Here is a 10580-nt window from a genome sequence, read left to right on the forward strand (position 1 = left end):
TGTACATCCTAATTCCGTTTTTTTCATTCAAACTCTGTTCTCTACATTCTAATTCTGTTGTTTTCATTCTAATTCTGTTGTTTGTTTTAATATTCCATTGTTTTCATTCTAATTCTGCTTTTTTTCATTCAAATTCCGTTGTTTTCATTCTAATTCCGTTGTTTTTTTTATTCAAACTCTGTTCTGTACATCATAATTCCGTTGTTTTCATTCAGAGTCTGTTCTGTACATTCTAATTCTCTTGTTTTCATCCAAAGTCTGTTCTGTACATTCTAATTCTGTTGTTTTCATTCAATTTCTGTTCTGTACATTTTAATTCCGTTGTTTTCATCCAAAGTCTGTTCTGTACATTCTAATTCTGTTGTTTTCATTCAATTTCTGTTCTGTACATTCTAATTCCGTTGTTTTCATTCAAACTCTGTTCTCTACATTCTAATTCGGTTGTTTTCATTCAAACTCTGTTCTGTACATTCTAATTCCGTTGTTTTCATTCAAACTCTGTTCTGTACATTCTAATTCCGCTTTTTTCATTCAAACTCTTCTGTACATTTCAATTCTGTTGTTTTGATTCAAATTCCATTGTTTTCTTTCAAATTCTGTTCTCTACATTCTAATTCTGTTGTTTTCATTCTAATTCTGTTGTTTGTTTTAATATTCCATTGTTTTCATTCTAATTCTGCTTTTTTTCATTCAAATTCCGTTGTTTTCATTCTAATTCCGTTGTTTTTTTTTATTCAAACTCTGTTCTGTACATCATAATTCCGTTGTTTTCATTCAGAGTCTGTTCTGTACATTCTAATTCCGTTGTTTTAATTCAAACTTTGTTCTGTACATTCTAATTCCTTTGTTTTCTTTCAAACTCTGTTCTGTACAATTCAGTTTTTTTTATTCTAATTCCATTGTTTTCATTCAAACTCTGTTCTGTACATCATAATTCCGTTGTTTTCATTCAAACTCTGTTCTGTACATTCTAATTCCGCTTTTTTCATTCAAACTCTTCTGTACATTTCAATTCTGTTGTTTTGATTCAAATTCCATTGTTTTCTTTCAAATTCTGTTCTCTACATTCTAATTCCGTTGTTTTCATTCAAACTCTGTTCTGTACATTCTAATTCCGTTGTTTTCATTCAAACTCTGTTCTGTACATTTTAATTCCGTTGTTTTCTTCCAAAGTCTGTTCTGTACATTCTAATTCTGTTGTTTTCATTCAATTTCTGTTCTGTACATTCTAATTCCGTTGTTTTCATTCAAACTCTGTTCTCTACATTCTAATTCGGTTGTTTTCATTCAAACTCTGTTCTGTACATTCTAATTCCGTTGTTTTCATTCAAACTCTGTTCTGTACATTCTAATTCCGCTTTTTTCATTCAAACTCTTCTGTACATTTCAATTCTGTTGTTTTGATTCAAATTCCATTGTTTTTTTTTCAAACTCTGTTCTGTACATCCTAATTCCGTTTTTTTCATTCAAACTCTGTTCTCTACATTCTAATTCTGTTGTTTTCATTCTAATTCTGTTGTTTGTTTTAATATTCCATTGTTTTCATTCTAATTCTGCTTTTTTTCATTCAAATTCCGTTGTTTTCATTCTAATTCCGTTGTTTTTTTTATTCAAACTCTGTTCTGTACATCATAATTCCGTTGTTTTCATTCAGAGTCTGTTCTGTACATTCTAATTCTCTTGTTTTCATTCAAATTCCGTTTTTTTCATTCAAACTCTGTTCTGTACATTCTAATTCCGTTGTTTTAATTCAAACTCTGTTCTGTACATTCTAATTCTCTTGTTTTCATTCAAATTCCGTTTTTTTCATTCAAACTCTGTTCTGTACATTTCAATTCTGTTGTTTTGATTCAAATTCCATTGTTTTCTTTCAAATTCTGTTCTCTACATTCTAATTCTGTTGTTTTCATTCTAATTCTGTTGTTTGTTTTAATATTCCATTGTTTTCATTCTAATTCTGCTTTTTTTCATTCAAATTCCGTTGTTTTCATTCTAATTCCGTTGTTTTTTTTATTCAAACTCTGTTCTGTACATCATAATTCCGTTGTTTTCATTCAGAGTCTGTTCTGTACATTCTAATTCCGTTGTTTTAATTCAAACTCTGTTCTGTACATTCTAATTCCTTTGTTTTCTTTCAAACTCTGTTCTGTACAATTCAGTTTTTTTTATTCTAATTCCATTGTTTTCATTCAAACTCTGTTCTGTACATTCTAATTCTGTTTTTTCATTCAAACTCTGTTCTGTACATTCTAATTCTGTTTTTTTCATTCAAACTCTGGGCCCTGTTTCAGGAAGCCGGTTTAGAAAACTCAGAGTGAAAAACGATACTCAGGGTTGAGTAACCCCGAACTGTCCAACTCGGAATATTCGGTTTCAGAAAGGCTGATAACAATTAGTTCAGTCAACGCGGAGTTGCTTTAACCCCAAGTGAAGCGCGCGGACGAGGATACATAAAGCCCTGATTAGTGGAGCACAGATTAAGCGAGTCACCATGGAGACGGAGGGAAAGAAGGCGCGGTCAATGTATCTTACAGCGCTTGAGGCCGAAATTCTGATGGCAGCATATGCCGATAACATGCAAATTCCGCGGAAAAAAGTAACACAGCCACAGCTGCAAAAGCATGCATGGCAAAACATAGCCGACAGAGTCAATGCGTGAGTGTTAATTTAAACATTGATCTAGGGATTTCCACCCATTTAACACGTTATTTTATCATATGTTATTTTATTTGTTATTTCATACATTTTATTTTGTGACGTGATGTGAGCGCAGGTGCAACCCAACAGGCCCCAAACGTTCCTGGCAGCAAGTAAAAATGAAATATAAAAATATAGTCCAAACAGGTAAGGTGTAATTGTATTATGAGCCATAGTGCTTGGTCTGTTTGTCCCATGTAAATCAACTGCAGTTAGAGGCTACATTAATTTCCTTTCTGTAAGCACTTATTGAAATTATCTGAGCACATTACAAGTACATATTTGCTTACTCTGTATGCTCAAATGTGGCCCGTTATAGCCAACAGGAAAAAAAGCGGAGGCCCGAAAAACAGGTGGGGGTCCTCCACCACCACCACTCACAGAGGCTGAGCAGTTGGCCCTCAGCCAAAACAGTGGGCGCCCTGTGGCCGAAGGCATCTCTGCGGGGACATCCTCTGAGGCAATAACCCCGCAAGACACAAGTGCCTACATAAGGGGTAAATTCAAAATAATACATGATGTGCATACATCCTTTCTTCACAGTCATCTTTGCAGTGCTGCTCATTCATTTGATAAACTCTTTACCATAATGAATTATTTTGTAGTGAAGTTATTTTCCGACTGATTTTGCCTTGCCTCAGCCTTGGTTGTCTTTGAGAGCATAATGACAATGAAGTGTAAGGTGCTTGGTATGTTTGTTAATTGCCATTTGGTCCCTTGTAAGTTATAAGTGACCTGTATAAACCTCATATTCTATCAGTTGATGGTGATGGTGTACTGCATCTGGTGCAGCCTCCTGTTGAGCCAGACCAACATGCAGTTGTGAGTAATACTCCACAGATTATATGAGTTTACAGTAGAACAGCAATGTTGTCTATTTCTTTACTACAGGAAAATAATGAAGAAACATTGACAGCTGTTACAGAGGAGGAAGCAACAGAGACACTTTATGAGGTTTACATCTTTTAATACTTTGTGTACAGGAAATACAGGCGACCAATAAAGCCAGTTGAACAAAAAATCTGTTTATTCTTCTTTCAACATGTTGAGGTGATGGGTCAAAAGAAATGATTGTGACATATGGTGTCTCTGACTGCGCTTCCATCTTGTATGTCCGTGGGAGGGTCAGGATGTTCATGGTTTGGATCACTGCTGATGTTTGGTTCAGAAGGACAGTGTTCTCCTCTAATTGTGGCAATGTTGTGAAGAATCACACATGCCACAATAATGTCACATGCCCTTTCTGGGGTGACCCTGAGTCTTTGCAGGCACTGGAACCGGGCCTTAAGCATTCCGATAGTCATTTCAATTCTGGCTCTTGTCCTGCAATTAGCCAGATTATATCGCTGCTGTGGGCCCGGTTCAGGGTCAGGGTAAGGGGTAAGCAAATAGGGTAAACATGGATACCCCCTATCACCAAGCAAGTAGCCAGTGAACTCTCCTAAGACAGAAGGATACACTTCAGTTCAAATGTCCCTGAAGCAATTGGTCTTTATATATTTTAAAGTATTTTCAACTCACCATGTCCAAATTTTGTGCTCAGTGTACATTCACGGAATATTTGTGAGTCATGGACAGAGCCTGGCCACTTGGCTTCCACATTTGTGATAATGTTGGCAGCATCACATATGATCTTCACAGTGCAGAGAACACAAATTAGCATCCATTACTATAATGAAATAATTTGTTAGTTTGACATGCTACAGGGAACTATGTACCTGTACATTAATGCTGTGGAAAGACTTCCTGTTCACATAGTCTCCTTCATTTACTGAAGGAGCAATGATTGGAATGTGAGTGCCATCTGTACAGCCAATCACGCCTGGGAACCCTGAAAATAAATGTGCAATTTAAGTAGTAGTCCAAGTATCACCACATCATACATTACGTTTTGTTCATCCTGATACCTGCAATTTTGTGGCATCCCTCTTTGATAAATCTTGTGGGTCTGTGACCGGGGAACACCACAGACGAGTACAGGAGACGTTTCAGTGTAACTGTAACATTCCTGACTGCCCGACAGACGGTAGCCTTGGAAACGTGCTCAGCGTCACCAATATTATACAGAAAGCTCCCGTTTGCAAGAAACCGAAGTGCAATACAAATAATATGCAATGAACTGAGAGAATGTCCGCGATGTGTCACATGCGTAATATATGGCCTGAGGATGTTATCCAAATAAATTATAGATTGTGCTGAGAAACGGTAACGTTCGCACAGAAAATCATCAGGAAATGATAAAATGTCCAAACGCGCTCTGATCACTCTCTCCCGGCGGAGAGCTCTGCGGAGAATTTGGGCTTCACGATCTACTGGCTCTTCAAGGAAGTGGCACGCCATGTCCAACACTTCCTACTGTCAGGTTTCCGACAAAGGGGCGGAGACAGTCAGGGTTAGTTGTAGTAAACCTGCTAGGGGGCAGGTTAGCTTCACGGAGTGTGTCGTCATAGTGACTCACTCAGGCTGCAGCTGAACTCGCTTTGTGAAACCGAAAACCCAGAGTTTTCGTTAACTCAGGGTAAACTTACTCAGTTTTTCCACTAAACCGGCTTCCTGAAACAGGGCCCTGTTCTGCACATTCTAATTCCGTTTTTATCATTCAAACTCTGTTCTGTACATTTCAATTCTGTTGTATTGATTCAAATTCCATTGTTTTTTTTTCAAACTCTGTTCTGTACATCCTATTTCCGTTTTTTTCATTCAAACTCTGTTCTGTACATTCTAATTCCGTTGTTTTCATTCTAATTCTGTTGTTTGTTTTAATATTCCATTGTTTTCATTCTAATTCTTTTGTTTTCATTCAAATTCCGTTGTTTTCATTCTAATTCCGTTGGTTTTTTTATTCAAACTCTGTTCTGTACATCATAATTCCGTTGTTTTCATTCAAACTCTGTTCTGTACATTCTAATTCCGCTTTTTTCATTCAAACTCTTCTGTACATTTCAATTCTGTTGTTTTGATTCAAATTCCATTGTTTTCTTTCAAATTCTGTTCTCTACATTCTAATTCCGTTGTTTTCATTCAAACTCTGTTCTGTACATTCTAATTCCGTTGTTTTCATTCAAACTCTGTTCTCTACATTCTAATTCGGTTGTTTTCATTCAAACTCTGTTCTGGGCCCTGTTTCAGGAAGCCGGTTTAGTGGAAAAACTGAGTAAGTATACCCTGAGTTAACGAAAACTCTGGGTTTTCGGTTTCACAAAGCGAGTTCAGCTGAAGCCTGAGTGAGTCACTATGACGACACACGCCGTGAAGCTAACCTGCCCCCTAGCAGGTTTACTACAACTAACCCTGACTGTCTCCGCCCCTTTGTCGGAAACCTGACAGTAGGACGTGTCGGACATGGCGTGTCCCTTCCTTGAAGAGCCAGTAGATGTTGAAGCCCAAATTCTCCGCAGAGCTCTCCGCCGGGAGAGAGTGATTAGAGCGCGTTTGGACATTTTATCATTTCCTGATGATTTTCTGTGCGAACGTTACCGTTTCTCAGCACAATCTATAAGTTATTTGAATAACATCCTCAGGCCATATATTACGCATGTGACACATCGCGGACATGCTCTCAGTTCTGTACATATTATTTGTATTGCACTTCGGTTTTTTGCAAACGGGAGCTTTCTGTATAATATTGGTGACGCTGAGCACGTTTCCAAGGCTACCGTCTGTCGGGCAGTCAGGAATGTTACAGTTGCACTGAAACGTCTCCTGCACTCGTTTGTGGTGTTCCCCGGTCATAGACCCACAAGATTCATCAAAGAGGGATTCCACAAAATTGCAGGTATCAGGATGACCAAAACTTAATTTATAGTGTGGTGATACTTGGACTACTACTTAAATTTTACATTTATTTTCAGGGTTCCCAGGCGTGATTGGCTGTATAGATGGCACTCACATTCCAATCATTGCTCCTTTAGTAAATGAAGGAGACTATGTGAACAGGAAGTCTTTCCACAGCATTAATGTACAGGTACATAGTTCCCTGTAGCATTTCAAACTAACAAATTATTTCATTATAGTAATGGATGCTAATTTGTGTTCTCTGCACTGTGAAGATCATATGTGATGCTGCCAACATTATCACAAATGTGGAAGCCAAGTGGCCAGGCTCTGTCCATGACTCACAAATATTCCGTGAATGTACACTGAGCACAAAATTTGGACATGGTGAGTTGAGAATACTTTAAAATATATAAAGACCAATTGCTTCAGGGACATTTGAACTGAAGTGTATCCTTCTGTCTTAGGAGAGTTCACTGGCTACTTGCTTGGTGATAGGGGGTATCCATGTTTACCCTATTTGCTTACCCCTTACCCTGACCCTGAACTGGGCCCACAGCAGCGATATAATCTGGCTAATTGCAGGACAAGAGCCAGAATTGAAATGACTATCGGAATGCTTAAGGCCCGGTTCCAGTGCCTGCAAAGACTCAGGGTCACCCCAGAAAGGGCATGTGACATTATTGTGGCATGTGTGATTCTTCACAACATTGCCACAATTAGAGGAGAACACTGTCCTTCTGAACCAAACATCAGCAGTGATCCAAACCATGAACATCCTGACCCTCCCACGGACATACAAGATGGAAGTGCAGTCAGAGACACCATATGTCACAATCATTTCTTTTGACCCATCACCTCAACATGTTGAAAGAAGAATAAACAGATTTTTTGTTCAACTGGCTTTATTGGTCGCCTGTATTTCCTGTACACAAAGTATTAAAAGATGTACACCTCATAAAGTGTCTCTGTTGCTTCCTCCTCTGTAACAGCTGTCAATGTTTCTTCATTATTAGAAAGGATGTATGCACATCATGTATTATTTTGGATTTACCCCCTATGTAGACACTTGTGTCTTGCGGGGTTATTGACTCAGAGGATGTCCCCGCAGAGATGCCTTCGGCCACAGGGCGCCCACTGTTTTGGCTGAGGGCCAACTGCTCAGCCTCTGTGAGTGGTGGTGGTGGAGGACCCCCACCTGTTTTTCGGGCCTCCGCTTTTTTTCTGTTGGCTATAACGGGCCACATTTGAGCATACAGAGTAAGCAAATATGTACTTGTAATGTGCTCAGATAATTTCAATAAGTGCTTACAGAAAGAAAATTAATGTAGCCTCTAACTGCAATTGATTTACATGGGACAAACAGACCAAGCACTATGGCTCATAATACAATTACACCTTACCTGTTTGGACTATATTTTTATATTTCATTTTTACTTGCTGCCAGGAACGTTTGGGGCCTGTTGGGTTGCACCTGCGCTCACATCACATCACAAAATAAAATGTATAAAATAACAAATAAAATAACATATGATAAAATAACGTGTTAAATGGGTGGAAATCCCTAGATCAATGTTTATATTAACACTCACGCATTGACTCTGTCGGCTATGTTTTGCCATGCATGCTCCCTGTCTTTCGCAGCTGTGGCTGTGTTACTTTTTTCCGCGGAATTTGCGTGTTATCGGCATATGCTGCCATCAGAATTTCGGCCTCAAGCGCTGTAAAATACATTGACCACGCCTTCTTTCCCTCCGTCTCCATGGTGACTCGCTTAATCTGTGCTCCGCTTATCAGGGCTTTATGTATCCTCGTCCGCGCGCTTCACTTGGGGTGAAAGCAACTCCGCGTTGACTGAACTAATTGTTATCAGCCTTTCTGAAACCGAATATTCCGAGTTGGACAGTTCAAACTCTGTTCTGTACATTCTAATTCCGTTGTTTTCATTCAAATTCCGTTTTTTTCATTCAAGCTCTGTTCTGTACATTTCAATTCTGTTGTTTTGATTCAAATTCCATTGTTTTCTTTCAAGTTCTGTTCTCTACATTCTAATTCCGTTGTTTTCATTCAAACTCTTCTGTACATTTCAATTCTGTTGTTTTGATTCAAATTCCATTGTTTTCTTTCAAATTCTGTTCTCTACATTCTAATTCTGTTGTTTTCATTCTAATTCTGTTGTTTGTTTTAATATTCCATTGTTTTCATTCTAATTCTGCTTTTTTTCATTCAAATTCCGTTGTTTTCATTCTAATTCCGTTGTTTTTTTTATTCAAACTCTGTTCTGTACATTCTAATTCTGTTTTGTTCATTCAAACTCTGTTCTGCACATTCTAATTCCGTTTTTATCATTCAAACTCTGTTCTGTACATTTCAATTCTGTTGTATTGATTCAAATTCCATTGTTTTATTTTCAAACTCTGTTCTGTAAATCCTATTTCCGTTTTTTACATTCAAACTCTGTTTTGTACATTCTAATTCCGTTGTTTTCATTCTAATTCTGTTGTTTGTTTTAATATTCCATTGTTTTCATTCTAATTCTTTTGTTTTCATTCAAATTCCGTTGTTTTCATTCTAATTCCGTTGTTTTTTTTATTCAAACTCTGTTCTGTACATCATAATTCCGTTGTTTTCATTCAGAGTCTGTTCTGTACATTCTAATTCTGTTGTTTTCATTCTAATTCTGTTGTTTGTTTTAATATTCCATTGTTTTCATTCTAATTCTGCTTTTTTTCATTCAAATTCCGTTGTTTTCATTCTAATTCCGTTGTTTTTTTTATTCAAACTCTGTTCTGTACATTCTAATTCTGTTTTTTTCATTCAAACTCTGTTCTGCACATTCTAATTCCGTTTTTATCATTCAAACTCTGTTCTGTACATTTCAATTCTGTTGTATTAATTCAAATTCCATTGTTTTTTTTCAAACTCTGTTCTGTACATTCTACTTCCGTTTTTCATTCAAACTCTGTTCTGTACATTCTAATTCCGTTGTTTTCATTCAAACTCTGTTCTGTACATTCTAATTCTGTTGTTTTCATTCAAATTCTGTTCTGTACATTCTAATTCTGTTGTTTTCATTCAAACTCTGTTCTCTACATTCTAATTCTGTTGTTTTCATTCAAACTCTGTTCTCTACATTCTAATTCTGTTGTTTTCATTCAAATTCCATTGTTTTGATTCAAATTCAGTTCTGTTCATTCTAATTCCGTTGTTTTCATTCAAACTCTGTTCTGTACATTCTAATTCTGTTGTTTTGATTCAAATTCCATTGTTTTTCCATTGAACTGAATTTGAATCAAAACAATGGAATTTGAATCAAAACAACAGAATTAGAATGAAAACAATGGACTATTAATACATTCTAATTCCGGTGTTTTCATTCAAACTCTTTTCTGTACATTCTAATTCCTTTGATATCATTCAAACTCTTTTCTGTACATTCTAATTCCATTGTTTTCATTCAAACTCTGTTCTGTACATTTCTATTCTGTTGTTTTGATTCAAATTCCATTGTTTTTATTCAAACTCTGTTTTGTACATTCTACTTCCGTTTTTCATTCAAACTCTGTTCTGTATATTCTAATTCTGTTGTTTTCATTCAAAGTCTGTTCTGTACATTCTAATTCCGTTGTTTTCATTCAAACTCTGTTCTGTACATTCTAATTCCGTTGTTTTCATTCAAACTCTTCTGTACATTTCAATTCTGTTGTTTTGATTCAAATTCCATTGTTTTCTTTCAAATTCAGTTCTCTACATTCTAATTCTGTTGTTTTCATTCTAATTCTGTTGTTTGTTTTAATATTCCATTGTTTTCATTCTAATTCTGCTTTTTTTCATTCAAATTCCGTTGTTTTCATTCTAATTCCGTTGTTTTTTTTATTCAAACTCTGTTCTGTACATCATAATTCCGTTGTTTTCATTCAGAGTCTGTTCTGTACATTCTAATTCCATTGTTTTCATTCAAACTCTGTTCTGTACATTCTAATTCCGTTGTTTTATTTCAAACTCTGTTCTGTACATTCTAATTCTGTTTTTTTCATTCAAACTCTGTTCTGCACATTCTAATTCCGTTTTTATCATTCAAACTCTGTTCTGTACATTTCAATTCTGTT

At 36.6% G+C, this 10580-nt stretch overlaps 1 protein-coding gene across 1 annotated transcript; it reads left to right on the forward strand.

Annotated features, from left to right (window-relative positions):
* The first annotated feature begins 5868 nt into the window (after window positions 1–5868).
* LOC309720640 (putative nuclease HARBI1) lies at window positions 5869–7448 on the forward strand. The gene is made up of 4 exons (XM_082557734.1): window positions 5869–6472; window positions 6549–6661; window positions 6747–6858; window positions 6939–7448. Exons 1-4 carry the CDS (start codon window positions 6040–6042, stop codon window positions 7319–7321), a joined length of 1041 nt encoding a protein of 346 aa, XP_082413860.1. The 5' UTR covers window positions 5869–6039; the 3' UTR covers window positions 7322–7448.
* Window positions 7449–10580: the final 3132 nt, after the last annotated feature.

The sequence above is a fragment of the Aulonocara stuartgranti genome, assembly GCF_965226115.1.
Source record: "Aulonocara stuartgranti genome assembly, chromosome: 13".
In the NCBI taxonomy this organism is placed as follows: Eukaryota; Metazoa; Chordata; class Actinopteri; order Cichliformes; family Cichlidae; genus Aulonocara; species Aulonocara stuartgranti.

Coding starts and splice junctions, on each gene's coding strand:
- LOC309720640 (XM_082557734.1), top strand. CDS start 6,040: ATGGCGTGTCCCTTCCTTGAAGAGCCAGTAGATGTTGAAGCCCAAATT. Junction 6,662..6,746: donor TCCACAGCATTAATGTACAG/GTACATAGTTCC, acceptor TGCACTGTGAAG/ATCATATGTGATGCTGCCAA. Junction 6,859..6,938: donor GAGCACAAAATTTGGACATG/GTGAGTTGAGAA, acceptor CTTCTGTCTTAG/GAGAGTTCACTGGCTACTTG.